The sequence below is a fragment of the Falco naumanni genome, chromosome 8, assembly GCF_017639655.2.
Source record: "Falco naumanni isolate bFalNau1 chromosome 8, bFalNau1.pat, whole genome shotgun sequence".
In the NCBI taxonomy this organism is placed as follows: domain Eukaryota; kingdom Metazoa; phylum Chordata; class Aves; order Falconiformes; family Falconidae; genus Falco; species Falco naumanni.
In genome coordinates, this window is record NC_054061.1 from 20,337,335 (window position 1) to 20,363,982 (window position 26,648).

Genomic DNA, 26,648 nt, shown 5'->3' on the forward strand with positions numbered 1-26,648 from the left:
TTTTAGGAACAGTCCCCTGATGAGCACCAAAGCTTGACCTGTGCTGCTTCCCGGGCCCTGGCAGATGTTTCCTTGGAGTATCTCTGCTCGCCTTATGAAAAGATCAAGACCACAGTCCTGGAGCTGGACAAGACTGCTGAGTGCTAGCATGGTGCAGGTGAGATTCTGCCCTGCACTTTTGTTGTAAGGATGGGAGAGGCATATAGCTGGGGAGCTATTTGTACTGTGCATCCCTTGAACTTCACCTTGGTGCGCGTTTAGGCAGCTCTGACTGCTGGTTTGTGCACTTCTTTTGCAGAACTTGTTCAACTGGTGAAGCTCAGAAAAATGCAGGTCTGGCAGAGTATGAGCAGTTCGGGTTTCTTGGAAGCGACTGTTCCTCTAGTCAGATAAAGATCATATTAGCACCTTCCCCTAACACAAAAATTGCATTTTTCACTTTTTTTTTCTTGTGTGATGCCCCACTCCACCTCCCACTTCATGCTTCTTGCAGTGTCCCTGTGTTCCCCCTGTCTGGTGTTGCACAAAAAGTGACAAGATGGGCTAAGGTGCTAGTGGTAAACATCAGCTACAACAGTAAAAGTTCCTTTTTGGGGTGTGGGGAGGGCGAATAACTGGGAGAAAAGAGAGAAAAGGGAAAGGGAAAATTCTCCCCAGTGGCCACGTGGGATGAGAAACAGCAGGAGTTTCCCTGAATAAGCACTTTCTCCAGTGCATCAAGGAGTCCCCTAAATACTTGGACTCCAGCTCTTGCTCAGTCACTGTAGATCCTTAGGCTGAGAGTGTTGATTGGAGTAAGCTTTGATTAGGTGCAGAAGTTGCAGTGCTAATTGCCCATTCAGCTTAGTGCTGCCCATCCTTGTGTGATGTTTAGTGGTTGCTTTAATGACCCCTGTCTCCTATTGTCTGCTGGGGGCCCTAGTGTGAGGTTACAGCTCATGGCACAAAGCAAGGGCGGGAAAAGGAAGATCAGCTCTCCCATCAGTGGTAATTATTCTAATTGCTTCCCAGTGCAACACAGTGCTACAGACCCGGGCTGCAGAGCTGATTTAGTTGAGAATAAGGGAGAGGCTTCATTGTTACACAGGTTACAGCACTGTGTGGGCTCAGGGTTAGTTTTAGGGCTGGTTTTGTAAGGAAAATAACACTGCAAAGTCTCTTCTGCACGGTCTGTCTGCAACACACCCTGTCTTACAGTAGGGACTTTATTTCTGTAGTCTCATTTTCTTCCTCATCCTGCTTCCTGATGTTTTTTAGCATCCTTATAACCAACCAGTGATTAATTTAAATTCTGTGCTTAATTTGTAAAAAAAAAAAAAAAAAAAAAAAAAAAAACCACCTACCAGTATCTTTAACCTGCTTGGACAGCAGTAATTCTCTTTGGGCTGCTTAATCAGTACCAGCTTTATTACCTAAGTTTCCAAATAGACTGACTCTCCCTGTAGAGAAGGTAGCTTTATCATCTCACTTTGATGTGGGTGGAGTCTAGATAAGTAAATTTTGGACTTTGAAGGATTTTTATGATCCAAAAAATATCTGTCCTTAGGTATATGTTCTAGAAAATACATGCTCCCTGTCTTTGTTCCCTGTGTACAAGCTTTCAAGTGTGTGGTTGCCTGGATCTACACCCCCATGCCACTTTTTTTAAAGGCCGAGGGGGGGGGGGGGTTCAATAGAAGCATTAAGAGCTTGCTATTTGTCTTCCCAAAATATCTTGAGAGGGTCTCAGCTGTCCTGTGTTTTTTTAAGACACAGAACTCTGGGTTGTCTACATAAAAGAAATCTGATGTTTGAAATGCAAAAGCATCTGGTAAAACTCCAAAAGAATAAGTCATTTTCCTCTGCCACGTTTCATTCCAAAAAAATTAAAATTTGGCCATGCAATGCCAGTGGGAAACTCCCATCACAATTTTTTTTTCCCTTTCTTCAGTGCAAGAAGCCTTCAAATTGCCAGATTTCAAAAGCCTCCTTTAGCAAACCATTACGTTTTCACAGTCCCATTTAGCCTTGCTGTGGGGTAACTGGCAAGAGAGCAAGGTGGGGAATGGGAAAAGCAGGACTCGATGTCTGATGAGTCCTGCACCGAGGAAGACAGGCTCTCTAAGAGTTAAGATTGTGACCTCAAATGAGAGTACTGTCACTTGTCAGAAGTGGGAGAGTGGAAAATAAATCTGATCTTGTTCCTAACGCTGGAACCTTTATAAAGTTTGAGAAGTACAGGAAGAGTGAAATACCTTCAGAAATGCCTGTTCCTGTAATTTTTTTACTTCTATTGATCAGAGTACCATTTTTACAGTTACGATGCACTCAGGACTTAGAAGGACACTCTGCAGGAAGGATGGTGATTCTGCTATCGCTCAGCCCTTGCTGATGCTCTTTATGGAACAATCTCCTCCTGTACCCAGCTGTGTGTAACCTGTCCAGTGCCTGCAGCCTGAATTTAATCTTCTTCCTCCTCCTCAGCTCCTGGATAACTTTATAAGCCCATTCCTGGCCATGATAACATACACTCAGCCTGAGGTCTTCCAAAGAAGGTAGATTTAAATTAGATATTAGGAATAAATTCTTTCCTGGGAGGGTGGTGAGCCACTGACACAGGTTGTCCAGAGAACCTGCAGATGCCCCATCCCTGGCAGTGCTCAAGGCCAGGCTGGATGGGGCTTGGAGCAGCCTGGGCTGGTGGAAGGTGCCCCTTGCCCATGGCAGTGGGATTGGAACTAGATGGTCTTTAAGGTCCCTTCCAACACAAACCATTCTATGATTCTCCTTCCAGATAGCTTGCCCAAGGACAGGATGTGAATGCAAAACTGTTCCAGAGACAGAACCCACCTGTTCAGAAAATAATTCTGGTTGCTGTAACAAGTTGGGAAGCACCACAAGTAACAGACAGTTGTTTTTCAGTAACTGCCTGTATTCAGTCATGTTGGAGTCCAAAAAACAGAAGGTCTCGCCTAACGAGCTGCTTCAGAGACATGCCTGTGCTCTTGCAGGACCCAGTGCCACGATTGTGCTCGGTGACAGTTCCTTGAGACTCAGTTGGTCAGTGCTCATCTCAGAAGCATCTATCTCTGCTTAAATACATATTTCTGCCTTATTCTCCTGCTGATTTCTGTGCTTGTTGCTGTGTTGGACCATGGCCCAGGTCAGCAGGAAACAAGGGCTTGATAGGTCTGAAATCTGCAGGACTGCAGGCATCGCTGTAATGCTTTCTGTATTTGATCTTACAGGTGAGAGCTGACAATGGCAAAGAAAAAGATTGCTGCCTGCCAGTCCTAGTGCCTGAACACATCCTTCACCTACTCACTTACCTGCTGCCTCTGGCAGTAAGAATGTTTTGGGGTTTTTTTTGCATGATAGAGTGGGCCTGAGCATGATAGGCTGTGTAGGCTCAATGTCTTCAGCTAAAAGCAGGACCTAATGTGCAGGTCTCTGGGATAGCTTGGGGACTCTGGAGGAGGTCTGTATAGAACTAGAGAAAGTAGCTTTCTGCAAGGTGAGTGCTTTTCTGTGGGTAGCTCAGGGAATTGGTGGGTACCCTCTGGGTTTATTTCTCAGCTGCCTGTATGTGGGTGGCTGGGAAATACATCCAGAGGATTTTCAGCACCTGGAAATACCTGCTGGCCAGGCTTTCAATGCCTTCTGTATGGTTCCGTTTTCCTGAGCAGTTTTTCTCATGACCAGCTCCAAGACACAAAGTCCTGGGATCAGTAGTGATCTCAGCAAAGGCGAGATATTTGCTGTGGCTGAGGAACAGGGGTTTGGATCTCAGCTGCTCTGAGCAAAGACAGTTTTGGCTTGTTGCTGTGTCTGTGGCTGCAGAGCCTGAGGCTGCATCCCAAAGATGCCGTATTTGTGTTGTTATGGTGGAAGCCTTCTTCCTATTAGAGGTGTGGCTGTGCTGTACTGTGGAGGGTGACAAAGGAAAGAAATATCGATGAAGCAAGTGGATGTGATGCCTGGAAGGAAGGATACCTATTGTTTTGTCCTATGATAAAAGACTGGTGGTGCTGAGTCAGTGCCCAGGGAGGAAGGAAAGCAAGAGGCAGCGGCAGGATGTGGACTGCAGATGTATCCGTCCCTCAGAGGATGAAAGCTCTCTGCTGAACACCTGACTGCTGCCTCCTCACACCCCCAGTGCTCTGCTCTTTGCCTTACCTGGCCTAATATTTACATTCAGCTAATAAGCCTCCTAACATACAGTAACATCTCCAGTATAACTCAGTCCCATCCTTGTCCCAGGCTGCTGAGCCAACCCCGCTGTGCTGCACTAGAGCCGGGCAGGCTGCTTCACCCTGTCTTTGCACCCTTCTCTGGGGCTGTTGGTCTTTAAAGAGCTTTAAACAATAGGTCCAAAGAAATCGTTAAAGCTTGCAGACGTTTCCTGTTGTGTGTGTCCCCCATACCAAAATACTGTAAAAAACAGGGGAGAACCGTGGTGCTGGCTTGGTTTGTATTTATGCTGCTCAGCCCTCTCAGCTGCCTGTGTAACGCACATGAGTGTATGCATGAGTGAGCTTTGCCCTTGGTCTGAGCACACACACCATCCAGGAGCAGAAAGGGCCATATTTCCTGGGAGATCCGCTGCTGAGGGAGCACTGAGATGTTGCCTGAAGCAGTTAATTACCAGTGTGCAGGGGAGATTTGCCTGGGTCTAAACAGGGGGGAGAGCCACGCTTCTGGCAGTGAGGTAAGAAGGATTGTCAGGGGGTATGTCTGGAGTCCTGATGACAGTTGCAGGGTAGAAACTATGCTTCTGCTTAAAGCAAATATTTTAGGAATGTCCTTCTCTGTTTTCCTGTCTTCCCCCTCCCCCCCCCAGTGTCTGCTGAGAACTTGAAGAAAAGCTTAAATGTGACAAAAGAACAGATTTTTTGAATGTGCAATGTAATGTTCTGAACTTCCCAGCTGATACAGATGAGAATGACAAAACTGTGGGAAAAAATTATAATATCCTTTTGCTCTTAGGAAGAAAAATGTTTCAGAGTGGATGTGAGCTATGGCAGAAGGGACTCGTGGTCAGCAAAGTCTGCAGAGAGAGAGAGGGAGAGAGTAGAAGGGTCTGTCATGTGGGAAAAGGCATTTCTGTTGTGGTGCAGACCACAGAGTGTTCCTCTGCAGCTGTGGGGGGTTCTTGCAGTGCTGCAGGGATGCTGTTTGTCGTCAGCAGGGGATCCCTGTCATTCTGAGCCTCCTTGACAACTTTGGCCAAAGGGATTGCTGCTCTGTTCAGTTGTCTAAAAGTGAGTTACCTGACTGTATTGCTGGGGTTTCTGGACTGATTCAAGGTTGGTGGTTTGCTGGGAGTTCTGTGTGCCTGCCAAGGGCACTCTGAGATGCTGGGTGTTTCAGTGTTGTGATGGGCTTTGAGCAGCTGGGGCTATACCATGAAATTGCTTTTGCAGGAGGTGTTTACAGATGTGTGCCATGAGGCTGCCATCTTGCCTGTGAGGTGGAGCATAAGCAAGATGATGCTTCTTTGCCAGCTGCATATTCCTTCATTTTGCCTTTGGCGTAGGAGGTGTAAGTGTCACCCAAATGCTGAGCAAGATTAGGCTGGGTTCATGTCAGCATCATGGTCTGGTGACAGTGGCATCTGTGCTACTGCTGAAACCTTCGAGTAAAGAGGAAGCACAGATGAGGCTGAATGTTGCGTACTCTGGTTTGTTGCTTATTCTGATGTTTTCTGCCTGATGTTTGGTTTATGGTCCTTGACTTTGGGGTTTCACAGCTTTGTTAAGGATGCCAAGACACAATATGAGAAGTTGCAAATGATGTACTCAGACACAGAGGACCTCTATACTGTACTGGGACAGTACTTTCTGTTTGACCCCCAGAAACTGGCTGTTGATAGCATCTTCATAGAACTGAGTAACTTTAGAAACAGGTTCCTGGTGAGCAAGATGTCCTTTTCTCCTCTTAATTCTGAGGTGTTCCCTTCATTGCCCAGATGTGCCATTTTCTTACTCCTCTTCCAAAGAGGGTTGTTAACTGCTTTTGTGTGGTTTTTTTTTCCCCTACCCAACCATACTGCAGCCCCTAAGCAGCTGTTCCTCCTGTTCTGCAGTGAGCTGTCACAGAGAATCAGAAGCAGCATGATACAGATCATATGCCATGCAAAGCTCATGAAAGAGGAGGCAGAGAAGAAACAACAGGAGTGACAGCAGCGGGAAGAACTGGTAGACATGAATGCAGGCCTGAGATACAATTGGGTGTTTGGGACAGCAGAAGGTTTGGACTAGATGCAAAGCTCTACTAATAATGTGTGTGGAGAGCTACAGGTGAAGAAAGAAATGCTCTGCAGCTGGATTCCCAGGGGTGGAGGCTTGGGACAACATGAGTGGGACAGGTAGACAGGGACAGGGACAACATGAGTGGGACAGGGGTGGAGGCTTAGGACAACGGGAGTGCAAACTACTCTCTTCTTTACTGAGGGGGTAAGTCCTGAGAGCAGCAATTAGCAGGTTTGCCTACAGAGCTTTAAACTTAGGTGTTGGACAAGTCATATCTTCAGTGATAGGCAAAGCCTACTAAGGTACAGAGAACATTGCCAAACCTAAGGGCCTTCTTAAGAGGCTTTTTGCCTATATAAAATGCAGCAAATTGCACAACACAGCAAAACCCTGTATGGCCATTCAGTGCGGTAGTCCTGCATTCTGTCTCCTCCCTTGTTTTCTTGGGAGGCCTTGTTTTCGGTGTAGTGTCAGAGCTCTACTCCCCCTTCCCAAATGCAGGTGTCTGGTGTTAGGCTCCTCTATTGCAACCACATACGTTTCAGATTTCTTTACAAATGTGTTTTCAAAGGGGGGAGGAGGAGAGGCCATAAACAGTCTTATGAGCTTTCCCAGTGCTGTAGCTGGAACCTGGGCGTCCCTAAACCAGTGGGACAGCCTCTGTGGGCTAGCCTAGCGATGACTGTGCGGACTCAGGTTGCTCATTCATCACCCCATCTGTACCCTTACCTCAAAGTGAGTGAATCCTACAATAGCAGGTACTCCTGCACCAAAGCTGTCCAGCTTTCTGGGAGAAGAGCTGACCTGGCATCCCTCCTGACGCTGCCCAATGAATGGCAAAACCATGTTCTGATGTTACTGTTGTCCACTTTCCTTTCTAGCTCCGTGCATGCTCAGGGACATGGATGTAGATCTAACCCTGTCACTTTGTAATAAAACAGCTATTTCCTTCACCTTTTTGCAATGTTACCTGTTACATTAAGATGTTAATGAGTTTAAGGTTGGAAGCTTCCTGAACCTGTAGCTGCTGTAGACACAGACCTGAAAGCTTACAGAAGTGACAAGTGACCTGTCTCAGCATTTGTGATTAGTCTGAATTCAGCCTTCTGTGTGGTCCAGGAGGTTAATGTGACTCTGCGAGTGCCCTGTACCGTCCCCTGTGCATGGACTTTTTTCTCCCTTAGCCTGCTCCCCGCTACCAGATGCATTCTTCCCTTCCAACATACGGACTCAATTACTGTCCCTCTCTCTTGATTTCCTGCCTCTCTGGGTTTCCTGAAACACTCCCCCTCCTCCTGGCAGCTTGAACTCCCGCAGTGAGATGCTTTGCAAGCTCTCCTATTCCTCCCTCCCACTGCTTTGCTGCCTCTGACAAGGTGGTCCTGATCCAGAGCACGCACAGATAAGGCTGCAGACCCACACTGTTGCTATAGCTGAGTCCCAGAACCCCAAGGGCTTGGCTTGCCACAGCAAAACTAGCCAGCCCACTAAATGCATGCTCAGTGTCTAGTAGGGTTGTGTTCCAGCTCCTCCTGACAGAGGTCCCCACCCTGCTTCATCATCGTTCCTAGACTATCCTGTAGTTTTCAGCCAACTGCTTTATTTGCAAGACTTGGGGTTTTTTTTCCCGTTCCGTTCTGAGGCCATGGCTTCCTGAGCCTCTGTGCTTTGAAAGGAGCATCAAACTGCTCTGGGTTTCTCTTGGGTGCTGTTTGGCTTCCTTCCCGGACATGTACTCCTGCAGAAAATGTATATGTTATGGCTTCTGCCTTTAAAAGCATGTGAAGAGAGGAGATGGAGCCCTGTCTTCTGTTAGTGGCTCTCTCAACCCCTGCCTGCTGCTCTGGGGGAGCCTCAGGCACTGCAGCATTGGGGTGTTGGAAATCTTAAGAAATCTGAGCTTGTTCAAGGGGCAGGGGGAGGTGGAAACAGTTAAATCGTGGAAATGGTTAAATCACACAAATGAACAAGTTAATGATTTCCATCCCCTTGCTGGCATGTTTCAGTTTTCAGAAGGGGGTCTGGCCAGCAGCTGTGCCAGCAATTGTAGCTCAAAAAGAGTATTTTCTTTCTGTGTCAGCTTTCATCCACAGCCCCTTTGGGTTCCCCTGGCTCCTGCAGATGCCAGGGTTTCCAGGGCTCCTGCTGCTGTGAGTCACTGTGTCTGTTTTCCCTCCTGTACCTGGTGATGGAGTTAGATGATGAGGCAGGATGAAAGTGGCACTGTTTGCCCCCTGCTTGCTTCCAGCCCCATCCTTCCCCCAGCAGAGGAGAGGCGCTTTCCCAGGATACAAATGACTCAGCAGCACTTGCAAATGGAAGGAAAGGCTGCACCTCTGAACCCAGGAGCGCAGGGGAGCAACTTAAGGTACAGCTCGGGGGGAGACCCAACAAATAAATACCTGTGGCTGCGCAGTCCTGTAATCAGCTTCAGATGTAGGAGCCTTATTGCATAATAAGGTTTACGTATTGTGAGAGAGAGATATTATATATTGTATAATAAGCTTTATTATAGCAAGCCTGGACACTGTGTTCTCTCATCTAAGGTCACTGAGCCCCAGCAACAGGCACGTGGGAATGGGTTGTTTCTGTGCTGTTGTGTGAGCTTCCCCTCAAGGGATAGTGTCTGTTCTCTCCTGGACCACTTCCCACGAGAGGAGCAGTAACTGCTTAGGGTCTCCTGAGTATGAGCGCCCTGTTTGCCCAGCATCCACAGAGCCTTTTGTGTGAGACCTGACTAAACCCAGTACTGCTTTGCTTACCCACAGCAGGAATGCATTTGTTGAGCTCTGACATCAGGAGCATCACCTTAAATGTGTAACATCTCCCTAACTTCCTACTTACCTTCTCCAGATGCCCTTTCCTATTGCAAGCAGCAGTGGAAGCATGGAAAGGGAAAAGCCCAAACTTTTCAAATCAGGTAAAGTACGAAGGGTTTTTAGAAATCCTTGAGTACGCTAAAGCTGGAGGGGCAGTAACTGAAGCACAGAGGTGAAGCAGGGACCCTAACCATCAGTGTCACAGCACCCTTCCTCAGCCTTCCTGTCCCTTTGTCTGGCTTGGGCTGAGTTCAGTCTGATGTTCCCATTGGGCCACCACCCTGTCTCATCCTCAGAGACCCTTTGGAGCAGTGCAGACCCTCCACTTGGGCTTGGCACAAGTGGATGGGTAAGGGTAAGAAACTAGAAAGCCCTAAGAGATGCCAGTGGCTTACTGCTGTCACTCAAACCTGCTCTGGAAACTGAGAGCCCCCACAGGTGAATTTGGACTGGTTTGCTCCGAGGAGCATCTCTGCCAGCCAAAGTCCCAGTGCTGTGGCCCTCCTAGGAGCTCCCCAAGGCTCTGGTGACTTGTGGGGTGTATAACCTGCACCCTCCGTCCTTACAGCCCCCTTCACTAGCCCCAAGCCCGGGCCTGGTAGCCAAGTCTCACGGCCCAGCTCCCCCCCGCTCGCCGGGCTGGGGCGCTGGTGTTGCCGGCAGGTGGCAGCCTGTGCGGGCGGCACGCGCAGCCTGTCGCAGAGGTTTAACGGGATTGCGCAGCTCCGGGTTTCTCCGGGAGCCGTTGTCACGGGAACGGCGACCTGCGGCGAGCCCGAGCGCCCGGCGTTAACCCCCTCGGTGCCGCGCCGCTGGGAGGCTGCGGTGAGTGCGCTGGGCCTGCGGCCCCCCCCCTCCCCCTGTTCCGGCTCCGCAGAGGGAGCGGGAACGTGCAGTTTGTTGTGGGCTGGGGGGTTAATGGCGTTTTAAAATCTGCTTCTGTGATGAACGAGCACAGGGCTGTGCCGGGGGGGGGGGGGGGGGGGCAGGGACTGGGATGGGGTGCAGGGGAGCTCAGACTCCTGCCTGGGTGTCCTGCCTCTCTTGTTTTCAAGCTTGGGAGAATCCCACACCGAGAGGGGACGATCGGCAAGGATGGGTGCGGTGTGCCAGATTCCCAGCTTGGGAGGCGGGGGCAGAATGTCCTACCAGTGCCCGATCCCAAGCACATCTCATCCTGTGCTGTGGCTCAGGCACCTCCTCTGGGTCTGTGGCTGGACAGGAGAGGGCATCAAAGCTGCACTGCCACGGGGGGGGGCGGGGGGGGGGGGTTGGCAGCCCATGTGTCACCGCTGCACATGGCTCCCTGAGGGGGGTGACACCCCTGTTGCTAAGGAGGGCGAGCAGCTGAGGCCAGGCTAATCTCCTTAGTGGCCTGAGCACCATCACGGGAGTGAAAGGGAGATTAGAGGGCAGGGTGGTATTAGCAGCCTGGGGGCATGCTCATTGGAGAGGTGCAAGGAGACAACTGAGCCATTGAGCCAAGCAGAGAAGGAGAAGACCCTGGGGGAGATCAGCAGAGGAGCTGGAGAAGCCTCCATTAGCAGCAAAAAACCCAACAGCTGGGATCTCTAAAGAAGCAAAAGGCTTTAGACAGCATGCCCAAAAAATCCTGGCAGAGCCATCCCCCACCCTCCTCCCCAAGAGGAACGTGTTGCCAGGCAGTCTGGGTCCTAATCCGTTCCCTTCCATTCAGAGCGGGGGAGGTGGATGCCTTCCCACCCCCATCATACCCATGGGGCACACAGACATTCTCTCGAAGTATATACAGAGTGAAGATCTGCTGGATTTTACCCCATACCTGAGACATGGAGGAACAGGACATGGAATATTTATTGTCTCTTTCCCTGATCCATCTGTGGCAGAGCAGGGTGTGAGGCTGCTGCTCACAGAGCCACTGTGAAGGAGTCCAGATGCAGGGCTCCGTTCCCTGTTCCTGCCACGTCAGTGTCACAGGGTCCTGTGTTTTCTTTGCAGGTGGCTAGTGGGGCTGGAGCGATGGCTGTTTTACAGGAAGCTTTGCAGTCCAGCAGCCTGTCCCACTGGAGCTGGGGAGTGTGGCAGGGTAGGTGCTGCTCACCAGGCTGGGCCACTTCTGCACCTCTTCCCACAGGGAGCTCTGGGGCTGGTAAGGGAAGGAGAAAGATGGTGCCTACTACTTGTACTTGGTGTTTGTTCCTTCCTCTCAGCTGTCAAGGAAACCATGGCATGGTTCACATACCCAGCTGGTATTGCTGCAGTTGCTGACATGTTACATTCTTTTAATCCATATTCAAAATAGCTTTTCCAGTCCTCCATTTGTGCTGGCTTACACAGCACCTTTTGCTGTGCACTCCCACCTGCCATCATCTGTTCTTCTGCCCAGGGATGTGGACCAGGATGCCAGACTTTTCCGTAGAATTATAGTCATATAATGGTTTGGGTTGGAAGGGACCTTTAAAGGCGCGTCTAATCCAAACGCCCTGCAATGAGCAGGGATATCTTCAACTAGGTTAAGTTGCTCAGAGCCCTGTCTGACCTGACCTTCAGTGTTTCCAGGGATGGGGCATCTACCACCTCTCTGGACAACCTGCTCCATGTTTCACCACCCTCATCATAAAAAACTTCTATCTAGTCTGAATCTACCTTCTTTTAGTTTAAAAACCATTACCCCTTGTCCTGTCACTACAGGCCCTACTAAAGTCTTCTTCCAGGCTGAGGAAGCAGACTCATACCTTTTACATCCATGAGTGTCATCAAGACTGGACTGTTACACTTCTGTGAGAAAGGCTTCCAAAGAGCTTGAAAGAATCGAGGTGGTTGGGGGATATATGGAGATACCCCCAGTGCCAGCAGCTATAAGAAAAGATAGAAAGAAGGGACTTGTGCCATGTTAGGCACAAGTAGAGAGATCAAGAGGGTTTGGAAAAGGAGACAGCTTGGAAACAGGTTCAGAAATGACAGGGTTTGAGGCGAGCAGTGTAAAGAAATGTTAGAGCAGCTTATGCACTGTTGAAAGTAGTCCCTGTATGGGAGATTCTGTGCAGAGGGGATGTGATATACTCACGGTGGAAAAGAAAGCAAAGAAAAACAGGACTCAAAGTGGGAGTGAGGACACATGGTGCTAGATCTGTGCCACAGAAGTGGCCGTGAGCCAGTGACCAGACCAGAAGAGTGGGGGAGGAAGATCTCTCAGCCAAGCATTTGGAAAAAGGAAACGAGAGTAGAGATGTAAAAGAGACAAAACTACAACTTTTCTGTTTCACATATAGGAGGAGGAAGGTCAGGAGAAGTGTGGAGAGAAACCTCCAACTCGTTCCAGCAGCCTACGGTAGCAGTGGGATGTTTGTTCATCTTTTACATGCAGAGAAGGGCAGGGACTTAAAGTACTTTAACAGACTCTTCTGCCTTTTGGCTTCAGTAGGGTCCAAGGCTAATGCGTGGTTAGCGTAGCCTTGCTGCCCCTTGCTTGGTGTCTGCGTGGCAGACATGTCTTGGTGCTGTTGGACACAGGGTGCCCACGGTCCTCCACTGGTAATGGGACCATGGCTGTGAGCGGCTGCAGCCCAAAACCTGTAGGTACGTATGACCTACATGCAGCACCATGCATGCTCCCGTACGCCACCTCAGCTGTTGGTGACAACATGTCCTGTGTCCCATTGACATCCCCCTGATTTGGTTTCACCCGTCTGGCCCTTTCCCAGAGGACCACTGTGTGCTCTGATCGTAGGAAGCTCTCCTGCTGTAATCAAAACCCTAAGAGGACTCTCGCTGCCTTTGCAGCTATTTCAGACCCAGCTTCCCTTGGAGGGGGAGGATTTCCCTTTCCACACCTGCAAAAACAAGCAGCCCTGGCTCAGTGCCTACAGGGTGTAAGGGCCAAGAGGGCTGCCCTTATGCCACGCTCACAGGGGTAGGAGCTGGGGAGCGGGGTCTATTTACCAGGCACATGAGCCTGAACTCTGCCTGTTACTGTGGGATTTCATTGCCCTACCCTCTGGGTCTTCCCCCTTTTTGCTCTTTTCAGAAGCTGATTTCAGTGCAGTGTGGTGTCTGTGTGGTCCTGTTGTGATTGAACCCCAGTGGGCAGCTAAACACGACCAGCCACTAAATGGCTGAACACACCTGCCTGCTGGTGGAAAGTGGTGAACTAATTCCTTATTTTGCTTTGCTTGCACACTCAGCTGTTGCTTTACCTGTTAAACTGCCTTTGTCTCAACCCTTACCCTTCTAGTTCTGCCCCCCTTCCTGCTGGGGGGAGTGAGCAAGCAGCTGTGGAGGGGGCTGAGCTGCCCACTGGGGTTAACCCACACCAGATCCCAAGCCTGTGCTGGTTTTGGCATTGCCACGTCGTGCCCTGAGTATGTGCGTTTGTGGAGGGTCCTGCTGGAGCTGGTGCTTCTCCAAGTCCTCCTCCCCATGAACCTCCTGTCTGATGCTTTGTGGTCCCCAGGAGCTCTCCCAATGGGACATATTGTCTTTCTCCATCACCAGTTGTCAGGCCATTTCTCCATCCCTCGTCACGGCTGCCAAGGAAGACAGGAGCTCAGCATGTGAGCCTTGTCAGCTCTGAGCTCTGACTCCTGTCCTGCCCAGGCAGCTGTGTCTATTCAGCCTTGAGCAGCCCCATCCCTAGACTGTAAAGGAATGGGAAAAGCCACTGGGCTTCTGCTTAATAGCTTAAAGGACCCGTTGTGGGGGAGCGAGGTCAGCAAAAGGGGAGTGCTGCAGCCAGCTCATTGAGGAAGGCGTGCGGACCACAGCAGGGCACGTACACAATAGCTCAGTGTCCTTCTCCAGTCTGGCTCAGTGCTTGTCCTACCCTCAGAGCTTCAGCCACATGATTCAGAATTGGTTTGTGGTTGAAGTAATTCAACTAGTGTCCTTTTCTGTCACCTCGATGTCATATGTATGCCATCTGCTCCCCACCACACAGCAAGTTAAGGCAGAAAATGCATCACAAATTACACTGCTGACCAGGCATCTAAAGGAAAGAGAGCAAGGGCTGAGCCAGGCTGGATGCAAGGGGACTCTTCTTTCTCAGACAGGATGAAGCTGTGGTGCACAGAGCAGACATGTTACCTCTTGTCCCGTTGCTCAGGCTGTTGCCTGGTTCGTGGGACAGAAGATGATGGTCACCTTTAGCCCAGGTAGTACTAACCCAAACTGAGCCAGGAAAGCAGGGCAGGTTGAAGTTTTTGCCAGTCGGTGCAATCATGCCAGGGCAAAAAATCTGTGTATCATGGGAGGAGGCAGTAATTTCTGAGTCTTCCTCAAATGTTTTGCCAGTTTTCTGTAAAGCCACTGCAATCTCAAATCAATCTTCTGGGAATGACCAGAAGTAGTATATTTGGGCATGGGTTTCCAGCCCAAAGATCCCTTGGTCAAGCCAGAAGTCCTCATTGCTCAAAATACTATTAATGTTCAGTAGCTCTGGAGTTTTCCATTTGTCCTGCTGATGATGACAATGGCATAAGAAGCCATTTGATAAAGCCCACCTTGATTTCCAAAGGGGTCTCTTGCAGTCTCTTAAGGAAGCTAAGCTCCTGTGGGATGAGAGGGGAGGTTCCTACCAAACTGCTAACCCATTATTTTAACAGACTAAAAGGCAGGGGGGAAGGTACATCAGGAAAACTGTGAGTAACAGGAGTATTTCTGACAATATTTCGGTAGTCAAAAACAAAAGACTAACTGTGAAGGGGCTGCAGAGGGACCTTACTGGATGCTTGGTAGCTTATAGCATCTCGAAGCAGCTGTCTTACCCTGTGTGCCTTTTCCTTTTAACATCCATGGGGATTCTCTGAGCTGTCTGTTACTACTTGGAGTGAAACATGGGATGTGTGGGGTGTCCGTGGCTGAAGTTAAAACCCAAAAGCTCCCTCTGAGATCTAGAAGTCCCTGGGAAAGGAAGAAGAGGGAAAAGCAACCACTGCGGTGGCTTTTTTTGTTTTAAATGTGCTGCGCTGCCTGCAGTTCTGGCTCCCCTGCCTGAGGAGGGCCACCATGAGCTAGGTAAGGTTGCAGAGGGAGGGAGCAAGGGTAACCGGATAGACATGGAGCTGCTTAATTCAGAAAAGGAACATGGAGGAGGCATATGAAATTATAAACTGGAGATGTTTGTGTCTCTTCTGTGAGAGCTTGAATGAAGCTGGGAGGGGCAGGCTTAAATGCCAAGCTGTAGTTTCACAGCCCTCCTCTTTACAGGATGTTACAGATGCTTATGGTTTATATGGGTTAAAAAAAGCAGCTGAATACATTTATGGATGAAAAAGGTGGGAGGATGTGAGAAAATTCACTGGTTGAAAAAGATGAGAGAGTGTCAGCGGGGGCATGAGGGAGTTCTTGGAACCTGCAGAGGTGGAGGGAGGGAGCAGTCTCCTGGGTTCATGCTGTGCTGCGAAGGGGTTTGGTCTGGGGGAGAGCCGGGCTGCGGGAGGAGGATGGCTCTGCCCAGAGGAGTGAGAAACTGCTGCTGCGGGTTGGGGCTCGGGGGAGGGCTTGGGGGATGTGGGAGAGCCTGGGTGCAGGGCGAGCGCCTGGGGAGAAGGGGCTGCTGGATCAAAGGAGGGTCTGCAGAGAACAGAGGACAAGCGGTGCATTGAGTACAGACTCCTGCTTTCTTTCAGCTCTCTCTAGCTACACTACAGTCCAGCTGGCAGCTGGGGGGACATCTCTCACCCCCCCTGCTTTCTGCTGTAGCCCCGAGGGGATCAGTGCACAAAGCCTGGCAGCTCTGAATGCTCCTTGTGTTGTCTGAGCAAACCAAATGCTTCATCCCCACTCACTGCAGGACAGAGATGGGAGGGCAGTTCTCATGCAACCCAGCAGCAGCAACCTGAGACCACCCGGAGGCGCTGACCCACCAGCAGCACCCACACAGTGTCCACACATCAGGGTCCAGCACCAAAAAATGCCCGCCCTGCCAGCAGACCTGGAAGGGGAATGGAGATGGTCGATGTCTGGGTTTGGAGTCAGTCCCTTCCCGGCCAGGCTCTGTGCGTGATCTGTCTGCATCAGACCCGCTGTGCACAGGGCAGAAGTGCTGCCCTAGCTGTCTCCTGCGCACAGCCCACGTTTCTCTTCATTTTCTGATTTGGGCGGGTGGAGGAAAGACCCAGAAGTGATGTCTCCTGCCTGCTGCACTGCTGGTCAAAGGGACTCTGTGTGGGGCTGTGTCTGGGGAGTGGGGCAGGGAGAGGCAGATGCAGCAAGGAGAGGTGAGGGGCAGTTTTGGGGGTGAGAGAGTGAGAGAGGGGTGCTGGGTTTGTGCTGGCTATTTAGCAGGGTTTGCAAAAGTCTTGTAAATCCTGTGCAGGAGCCTACAACTTCTCTCCTTTGCACAGTTTCCTTTGTCTGCCCTTGGTATTTCAGGAGCTAGGGTGACAACATGAAAGATTTTCAGTCCTGAAAGAGTTAATTTCTCATGCCTGCAGTGTCTGGGCGGTAATTCAGCTGCTACTTTATATTCCTGAGCAGGTCTCCTCCCTTCTGCTGTCCCCTCCCAATCGTAAAAATACATTTTGTGAGACACTGAAGGCAGGAGCTTGTGCAGGCAGTGCTGCGTGGCTGTGCCGGTGCCTGCCTGTGGCTGTGCCGGTGGTGGTGCTCAGCCGGCCACGCTCATCCTGTGCCCTCTTCCACTGAGTGCCCTAGTGCCGGCCGGTGCTCTGCAGCTGCTCTAATTCAGGGATGGTGTCTTGAGTGTAACGTCATGAGCTGGATGAGCTTGGGCTTTAAGCTATAAAGGCTTCTTAAGGGTAGTTGCTCCCTGAGCCTTGTTACTGGGACACCAGTGTTTGGCTGCATCTGGAAGGCAATGCCGGGCGTAAAGGTATAAGGCCAAAGTGCAGAGCATGGGGGCATTTGGGGGGCTCAAGTTCTCCGCCAGCACAACCCCGCAAGAGCCTGGCAGGCAGTATCCTCCCTTACACTGCCGCTGTCCTCTCCCACGGGCTGTGCAGGGGCCTCCTAAGGAGGGGTGTCCTGAGGCCTGGAGTCCCAGCCGGGTCATGGTGTTGCCTGTCAGGAGCTACGCCTGCTCTCTCAGGAAGGGGGGAAGAGAGGTGGTTGCCTGAACCCTTAATGTGGTGCATTTTGCAGCCCGTGACCTCATGGTGGGAACTTCTCGATTCCCCAGTATCCTGAGGTCAGGTAGCTCCTCCAGCTCAGCCAGCGGTGGCCACTGCCACAGAAGAAGGTGGTCTGTACCAGAGGTGGCCTGAAGGTGCTTTTCCCCCGTTTTTAACAATGCCTTGTTTTCAGAACCAAGCAAAACCAGCAAAGCCTGCGAAATGACAAGAGATGGAGGCATCATTGAGGAGACGGTGGTGTTCATCAGCTGCTCGAGCTAGACATTGCCCCTGGATAAAGGCAGAGCACTGCTGGACCTGCGAGAGCTTTCAGTAAGTAAAGTTTCATTCTGGGATCTGTGCATGGCTATGAAGGATAATTTATTTTCCTTCTTGCTCTTGGGGCTGTTTGTGCCATTTTGTGTTGTTTTAGCTGTCCTGTCTGATCTTTAGTCTGTCCCTGGAGACAACTGAAGGGTCAAAGGCTTCAACCAAAGGGAACAACATCATCTGCAGTTCTCGTGCTGGAGCAGACTGGGCAGAAAGGCAGGGACAGAGTAAAACCACAGCCCTCCCTGCACGTGGATCAGTGCTGGGGTGCCAAAGCAGGGACCCAGGGTCTTGTCTTGCAGGGTGCTGGCTCTTGGTGCAATAGTTTACAGTGGGGATGGCTCTGCCCCAGCTCATGCATTCCAGGCATTGAGTTGTTTTCTTGTTCTAATTTAACATATTTGTAATGTTGAAGTCATGGAGTGATCCATAACAGCCCAGCATCATCTGGGACCAGCATGCAGCTTGGCTGCTGTCACTTCCCTGCAGGAGGAGGAGGCCAGCTGATCCCAGCCCAGGTATGAGCTGGGGTACCAGGAGTGTAGAGAAAGAAACAGAGTGGCTGGGAATGCTCTTGGAGAGAAGGCAGGTTGGCACTCTCTGGTCTGTGAGAGCCACCCAGGGAGGGGCGAGCCAGCACTGGCAGTGCAGCAGGGTCTGGGGACCTTTCAGTATGGCTGGGGTGACCCAGCACAGGGCTTCCTGTGAGAGCTTGTGCCTACCTGAGCACTACTGGGAGCACTGTCCCTCCTGGGGTCACATCAAGGCTTTGCAGCTTTTAGTTTTAATGCACTTTTATGTTCAATAATAATACAATTCTACTTTTTGTAGCACTTCAGGAGTTCCTGGGGCCTGTTATCACATCACAGGTTGGAAGCACTAATACAAAGCTGGGCTTGCTTAAGAGAGTGTGTTCTCCTGTGCCAGGTCAGCCCGGCAGCCCTGTGTGGCACAGCCACCAGTCCCATCACGGCAGCAGCTGCGCACGGCAGAGCTCTTTGTGCAGGGCACAATGCCTGCTCACTGCTTCAGATGCACTTCGTGTCTATTACCTCGCTGCTATCCCAGGTGCTCGGCTCCAGCATGCAAACTCGGTGGTGCATGAATCGGAGAGAATAACAGCGAGCAAGCGGCTGCAGATGGGCCCTGGGGAAGAGGTAGGTGCATGCCTGCATACATGAGGTTTGTGCCTGAAAGAGAAAAACGCTGATTGTAGAGGGGAGAAGAGTTGTCCCAGTTCAGCCTTGAGCAGCTGTTTGGGCAGGATGGTGCTGGTTGTGGTCCAGGGACTCCCCACACTCAAAGCTGGCTAACTAGGAGCCCATTAGAACCAGGAAGGGATGAGGAAGTGAAAAAGGGCAGGTAGGATAATTAAGCCAACGGTCACTCTGCCTGGGGCATCAGACTGCTCCTTGAGGGGCCAAGAGCTGTGCCACCCCCATGTCAGGGTGGTGGCGGGCTCTGCCAGTCTGGTAAGTGCAGGTAGGAGTTGCCTTTGTACAGCCAAATGCCTGTGGCAGCATTTAGCAGCCCTGGAAAGCTGCAGGATTGAAAGAGAAATTGGGATGCGTGAGCTGCACCTGGGCCAGCCTGACGCCTTACCTGAGAGCTTTTATTTTCCTGTCACAGTTCCCTTAATATAAAGACTTTTTTCATGTCTTTGCAGTTGTGGGCAAGTTGTGCTCTGGTAGCACTGTGTTATCATGGCAGTTTGTAAGTACAAAAGATGGAGAAATAAACACTCTTTTTGGTATGAAAACATGGTCTTGCTTCCATATCATAACTCTGCTGGTGCAGAGACAAACCTGGAGCCTTGTGGTGCTGAGCCACAGGGGCCTCATCCAGGCTGGGGTGGGCAGCTGGAGCAGCACTGCGGTTGCCTGCAGTGGGCTGGGTGCTGCCACACATCCCAGGAGGTGGCTGGAAGTCCTGTTCTCGCCACAGCAAATCCACATTGGCAAACCTGGTCTGAGAGCCCAGGCATGGAGGGGCCTCGGGGGTGGAGGTGTCCCCCCTGCCCAAATGTCACCCAGCCTGAAAGCCAGGTAGTTGGGGGATCTGGCAAGGACAGGAGCCCCTCTCACTGTCCAAATACTGTGATGGATATTTCCCAGGGATAAAACAGTAAGCAGAGCCCTGGTCACACCGCTTGAGCCTTTCTTGTCCCCAAAGGTGTACATACATGTGTGTCAGCTCTGTTACAGCAGTGTCTGTCCAGGTGACCCCCATGGAGGGGTCCTCCTGCCCTTGCTGTCATGTGAGTAGCACCAGCCAGGCCACCAGCTGAATTTAGAGGTCAACCGAGCCAGAAATCGGCCAGCCTGTGTTCCCCGCTGCTCTGCTGGGATGAAGGACAGTTTCTCCCAGATGGCCACCTTGGAGGGACAAATGCTTTGCCACGTGCTGGTAGCCCTGTTTTGGGGGTACAGGAGGAATTCATCCTTGCAACTGGATCTGTGCATGGGGCTGGAGCCAAGGGTGAAAGCCTGCATCCCTTGTGCATGGACAGCCAAGCCCTGGCTGTGTTCCTCATCCTGGGGCCAAGTGCACGTTGCAGCAGTTTAGAGTCCTGCTGGCATCTCATGGTAGGTACCCCATGGGCATGTGAATCCCTCTGTGGTCAGCTCCATCCCCCCTGCCCTAGGCAGCACTGCCTTTACCTTCTGCCTGTGCTAGGAAGCAGCCTCTGCTCCACTCCCTGCTGCCATGGTTTAGAAAGATGGTGGTGGGACATCACCAAGGGGGTCCTGTGTATCCCCTGGAGCTGCTCCAGCCTCTCCTGCTACAGCAAGCTGCCGCCAGTACCTCCTCCCCCTCCTCAGTCCTCCTCCCTGCCTTCCCCATCCCCCCCATGGGCATGGTCTTGGGGGGACATGGCCATCAACCAGTTCTGTGTGTCAAAATATCTCTGCCTCTTACCCAGCCCCTTTTCCTCTTCAAGGTGTCCCTGTTGCTGCAGCAGGTGTGGGATGGGGCCAGCCACCAGCACTGACTCCATGGAGCTTTCAGGAGCTGGTCCCCATAGGCATGGACACACAGGGGACTGCTGGGATAATTTAAAAATGAGGGCAGAGACCTGATTATTGCCCTAGTTTGTGTCAAATTTCAGGGGCTTTGGTTTGGGGGTTTTTTTTAGCAGACTTTTATAAGCTCATCAATGACAAGTTGCTAACTGGGGAGTGGGAGGCCTGTATTATTGTCCTGTGAAAATGGGAAAAAAAGAGGCAGGATAAAATAATTGTCTAAAATTGGCACTTGGCCCAACCAGAGAGACCAGGGGGATGCAGGAAAGCCAGGCTGGGGCAGCCTCAGAGAAACCATGGGGCTGATACTTAGGGGGTGGGCACATCCCAAAGCTCTGCAGGGGTCAGCAGAGACCTCATGAGCTTCAGCAGGGAGAAGTGCTGCATCGCCCCGGGGTGCTGCAGCGGTGGGGGAGGATAGCTGGTTTCTGACAACATGAGGCACCCACCAGCATCACGTAGAGCAGTGGGCTCCAGATTTTTTGATTGCACACACACAGCCCCCCGCTACATTTATTGGTGTATAAATAACCTGCATGTACTGCTGGGCTAATATGTACACTGTAAACCACAAACTAAAACAGAAATTTAAAAATAATAGGGTAGAGATTAAAACCCCACTATTTTAAAAGGGGGGATGGTAGTCCCGGGTTATTTTATTTATTAACAGTACAAAAAGTATTTTCTTCCTGCACCCCGGTGGACTATCTTACGCATTCTGCTTTGGGATCCATGGGATCAGAGGGAGCCAACCCAGCCACTTCCCTATCTGGCACCCACAGGCCCCTTCCCCATGGTCACCTTTTCCCCGCCCTCCGGATGCTGCCCCACACAAAGCAGCTTTGTCTGCCTCTTCCTCTTCACCTCCTCCTGTCTGGCAGCCCTCCTTCCCACCCTGGCACCTGTCCCATCTCCTTCTGCAGTGCAAGGACCCTCCTTCTCTATTTATCTCTGGGGAGGGGGGTCCAAGCCCTGTTGTTGCCCCATTGCAGCTCGCAGGGACACCCCTGGCTGTGCCCTGTCCAGAGGTGAGGGGGAGGATGGCAGGAACCCCACCCCACCAGCCCTGGCACCTCTCCACACCCTGGGGACCTGTCACACAGCTGCCACTGGGGTGAGCAGTGGGCACTGCTCCCCAAAGCCCTGTGACGCCAGGGTGGCACAGGGGGGCCCTTTCCCTCTTTCATGGCACGGCTTTACCAACTGCTTTCCCTTCCCTGTGTCAGCAGGGCTGTGTTGCTTGGGGTTCACCCAGGAAGGCTCCACCAAAACCCCATGTGTTGTGAGCCCTGTAGGAGAGGTGGGGAGGTCCCCAGGATGAGTTTCTGTTTCCCAGCCTGAAACCAGCAGTGGCTTCCAAACCTTGGCCAGCAGGATGTGCCTGGCACCATGCCACCCATGTCTTTGTCCCCTGCAAGGAGGACATGCCCCAACACGGCTGTCCCCAGTCCCATTCCTGCTCCCAGCCCCCCCAGCAAAGCCCTGGGTGGTTTGGCTTAGCATTGCTGCCCGTTCATGGGGAGAGGGTGCCAAAAATACCCCTCCCCATGCTGGGCCAGCCACACTGTGGCACGACAGTGGTGCCCACAGCATCCCCCCTGTCTGCCCAGTTTGCCTTCATCCCACCTGGCATCCCTTTCCTTTCCCTGCCTTCCCCTCCCTGCTCTCCTCGGCTCCATGATTTCAGGCCTTGGCCACAGCTACTGTCAGCTCCGCGGGGCCGAGCTTTTCCAGCCCCCAGCCCCCAGCCCGGCTGGGGCAAGGGCTCTGCCCCGGGGGAGGACAGACCGACCGAGCAGGCTCCAAGCAGCTCATGCCATTGCATTGCCGAGGCCACCGCCAGGTCACACAGGCTGCGCAAAGGGCGAAACCCCACCGCATCCTCTTTTGCCTGGTCTCCTGCAGCCCCGACACTGGCTGAGGGCTGGCCCTGCTCCTTATCACGATGGATGAGCTCTTGGCAGCCCCCGAGCCCCCGGCGGGGCCGGCAAAGGGCAGGCATCCTCCCCCACTCCCCCCCACACACCCCCCCCCCGCAGTCACCCCGTCACCCCCCCGCAGTCACAAGGTTTCAGCCAGCAAAAGGCAATTTTTATTCCATCTTTGCACGCTGGGCTTAAGCTGTTAAAAAAAGTAATAGAATAAATCAAAGTGTCAGGAAGTGGATTTATGGAGCAGGAAGGGACGGGATGGTGAAACACCTCTCGCTTCCACTCGGGAGTGTGAGGCTGGGAGAGGAGCCGGCTGTATCGGGGGGAAAAATCCCAGGGGGCTGTCACGGCAAGGGGCTGGTGGGGAGCGTGGTGCCATGGGCTGCGGGAAAGGCTTTCTCAGCACATCACCTCGTCCCCCCCGGTCTGTGTGTCTGCCTGTCTCCCAGGGCTGCCCTGCCCCCACTTCCTCCACCCCACCCCCCCTCACATCTGGGCAGCAGCAGCATCTCATTTTCCCTCTGCAGTTGCGACACTCCGAGCCACGGGATGTTTCTCCCCAGCCTGTCCTGGCCCCCCGCCGCAGGGAGGGGTCGGGGCTTGTCCTGGCTGGGGTCCCCGGGCACAGTATCTGACACATCCCCCTATCTGCTCCTCCCCCAGCACCGAAAAGGGAGCCCAGGCACCACAAAAGGTGAATCACCTCAGGGTTGGAGAAGGGAGAGTGGATCCCGGCTGGTAATGGGGAAGGGTGACTGGATCCCTGCCGGTGATGGGGAAGGGCAATTCAGTCCCCCAGGTCTGGGGAAGGGGATGTAGCCGTGGCCACCACAGTCCCCTCGGTGGGGTGTACAAGGGTCTGCCCTGCCCTTCCCCAGAAATGCAGCTGGGAGCCCACTGGTGCCACCCACAGCCACTGCACCCTCTGCCCAAAGGCCTGGGGGACCCAAGGATGGGGGTGCCCCAAGAGCATCCCCACTGCTGCAGCTAGGCTGGGGCTGAACCACCCCCCTGCCACCAGCCTCAGCACAGCAGCAGCACCAGGATGGGCAGGCCCCATCCGTGCCTTCCTCTTCCCATTGGAATAAATACCATTTATTCAGAAGAAACCATTTTATTATTTTTTTTCCCAAAGAAAAAAAGCAATATAAATATTAGAGTATAAAACTTGCGTGTAACACATCGACATTGGTCTATATGGGTATAAGAAGGATATAAGCATATATATAATATATAAGTATAATTCAATATTAGACACATTGAAAGGGCAAACGTGTTTCATTTCACGTACACTTGGAGCACAGACCACATGGAAAGAAGATACAGAGAAAATTGAAAATACTGGTGTCCACAAGTTAGTTACCAAGATTAAAAATAACACGCCACTAAGTACACGACACTCACTACGCTACCTCAGATTGCAGATTAAAAAGAAATATAAAGACTATGATTCAGCTACAGCATTTCTAGAGGGGGGCAGGTGGCAGCTGCGGGGGACAGGGTGGGAACCGCTCCCAGTGCAGCCAGCGCCAGAGGTGGCTGGATCCAGATGAAACACGGCAGATGCTCCTGCTGCCCAGGGTTTGGGGAGGGGGCAGCGATGGGGTGACTGCTGCCATGCTGGGGCCTAGCTGAGAGGGCTGGATCTGCTCGGGTGAGTTATGTGTTAGTGATTAAAAAAGGAAAAAACAACACACATCCCCTGGGAAACCCTGCATGGCCCCTTCCTGGCCACCCCACAGCCCCTCTCCTCATTCTGGCTACACACAGCTCCGACTCCGACTCCTCGATGGGGCTCAGACCTGTTTTGGTTGGGAAGCCAGCCTGGTGCAAGGGTGGTGGGTGTGTGGAAAAAATATTCCTCATCCTTCAATTCCATCCGCGCGGACAGCCCAAAGCCAGCAGGAGCATCACCTCCTCCAGGCTGGCCCAGTGTGGTCCCATGTGACACCTCCTCCTTGTTCCCCAGCTCCCAGGCTTTGCAGCATCACCCCGCGCACCCACCCACACACCCCCCAGCTCTTGAATCCCTTCTCCAGGTCTGGTCCCCAGACACAATCAAACCAAACATCACTTACTCAATCACCAATTCTGCACCAAAGCCACACATGGGCAGCTCCGTGGATCTCACCTCTTTGGGTAAGACCACAAATAACCCCCTTATTTGGAGTCTACACCCCAAATAACCCCTTTATTTGGGGGTCTACACCCCAAATAAGAAGTAATGAGTTTCCCCATCCTGCTTGACTAATCCCCACCCACCCCACCCCCCACCCAAGGCAGCCCCAGCACAGAGGCTTGGGCAGCTGCCAGCGCATTCACACCACGCTGCATGGGCATGCGAGGACTGCTCTGGGTCCTAACTGTGCTAGTGCAGGTGTGAGGTGAAAGACGTGCATGCAGACACAGTGTGCAGAAACGTGAAGTATTGTCCCCTGGTCCCCTTGGCGGGGACTTGGCTAGATGGTTGCCTGGCAGCAGGGGAGCAAGATTCTCTTAGCTTTAATTCCAGAAGAACATTGACTGTACATATAAATATTTACTGCAAAGAAGGGATGAGATGTGTCTGCTCTTCGGAGACCCCTAGAACCACTGGGGCAGCTGTCGCACACCTTGGCATGCTCCTCATTGAATTCCTTACCTCTCAGACATCAGATGGGTTTTTTTGTCTCATATATCAGGCCATCGGTAGTTACACATTTGAAAGAAAAAAAAAGTTTAGGATGCAGCTTTGCCATATTCCCTTTGACTCATGCAACATAACACTTTTTTTTTTTTTTCAGGTAACAGGTAAGCAGGAACTGAAGCACTCCCTACAACTTCTCAGCAACAAATCCATCGCTAACATTAACTGGGGGTGAATTTTACTAATGGAAAGTTTAAGAGCAAAGATCTGGAGCATGGGCTCTAACCTAGGAACTTCCTTTTCCTTTCCAATAAATGATTGAAGGTCTATAAATTAAAAGATCCACGTTAAAATTATTTACACTGGGCAAAGCCGTGCACAATCCTTGTGCCTTTCTCAGACTATCTGGAAGCAAACTGGATCCACAGACGTGGCAGAAGGCCTTCCACCCTTGCATATTCTAATTCCCGAGGGGTTGTATAAAATATTAGCAAGTATTCACAGGGCACTTGTTTGCATTCGGTTTAGCTTCTGGATTGGTTTTCATCATGAGATCTAACAGCAGCAAGACGCTGCTCCTAGCTCTGATGATGATGAGATACATTCGCAGCGTTTCCTACTTTTTGAATCACAAAAAAAGTTCACATTCGTCCTCCGGCCTGGGCTGTGGTTTGAGGGAGTGCTGGAGCCGGCTGCCCTGTAGCTCTAAGGTCTCCTTCTTCTTCTCTACTTCTTCTCCTTCTTCCCAGATTTCTTCTTGTTGCCTCCTGAGGAGGCAGCGCTTTTGGCATCACGCTTGCCAGCAGCGTTGGTGAGGGTGGCGGTGCTGCCGGGGATGTAGACATTCTGCCGGTAATCGGGGACGTGCTGCAGGGTGAACTGGGGGCCATAGCGGGCGCTCAGCCCCATGGTGCCTGTCCCACCGCCCAGGGTCGAGTTGCCGTCAGCAGCTTCTGGGGGGGATGCCAGAGGGGGGGGGCAAAGAGAAGAGCAGGTTGTTAATGCTGGCCAGAGCCCACCCCAAGCCCCAGCAGCCCCGAAAGGCTCTCACTGGGTGTCAAACCCAGACCTCGGTGCCACCAACCATCACCCCCACCCCTCATTACCCTTAAATGCTAATTCTCCACAGGACAGCTGCAACCTATATGCTGGGGAGCAGGGCACAGCCAGCACCAAAATCCCTTGTTTTCATGTCAACTTCTTGCTAAAGGTTTGGGATTGGGGCTGGAGGCTGGCCGGGGTAGGGCAACCTCTCCTCTGCCCTTGGCAGCAATGGGGCTGCCTGTCCCTCCCTGCCTGCCTGATACTGTCTGCTCTGCCCCCCTCCCAGCTGCTGTCTCCACATAACCTCCCCCCCCGCCCCCACCACCACCCCCCGCGAAAGCAGCCCATTATAAATATTTTGTACAGCCATAACCATTAAAAATGCATTAAGGGAAATCCAATATTTTTCTTCCGCTGCATTTAAAACCCTGCCTACAGTATTTCTCCAGCCAGGTTTATTCAGGGAGCTGAGCACATGAGATGAGAAAGAAAATTCCTCCTGTGCAGTACCGCAAAATGGCTCTAGGAAGCCAAGCACAAAGCAAATCGTTGCTGAAGCACATCTGATGGTTCAGATCTGGGAAATGGGGGCGGGGA

The 26,648-nt window shown here is 51.9% G+C and overlaps 2 protein-coding genes across 2 annotated transcripts in view; one reads left to right on the plus strand and one right to left on the minus strand.

Annotated features, from left to right (window-relative positions):
- HDAC3 (histone deacetylase 3) overlaps nt 1-25,223 on the plus strand; it is a 53,543-nt gene extending 28,320 nt beyond the window's left edge. Inside the window, exons 17-19 of the transcript XR_005829456.1 lie at nt 7-157; nt 17,291-18,584; nt 25,165-25,223. The gene's annotated coding sequence lies outside the window, so the exon portion shown is untranslated. The remainder of the gene's footprint in view (nt 1-6; nt 158-17,290; nt 18,585-25,164) is intronic.
- Nucleotides 23,480-26,648, minus strand: part of LOC121093023 (protocadherin gamma-A10-like) — a 53,037-nt gene continuing 49,868 nt past the window's right edge. Inside the window, 1 exon segment of the mRNA XM_040604779.1 lies at nt 23,480-25,960. Within this exon segment, the coding sequence (XP_040460713.1) occupies nt 25,734-25,960 (227 nt within the window). The 3' untranslated portion in view covers nt 23,480-25,733.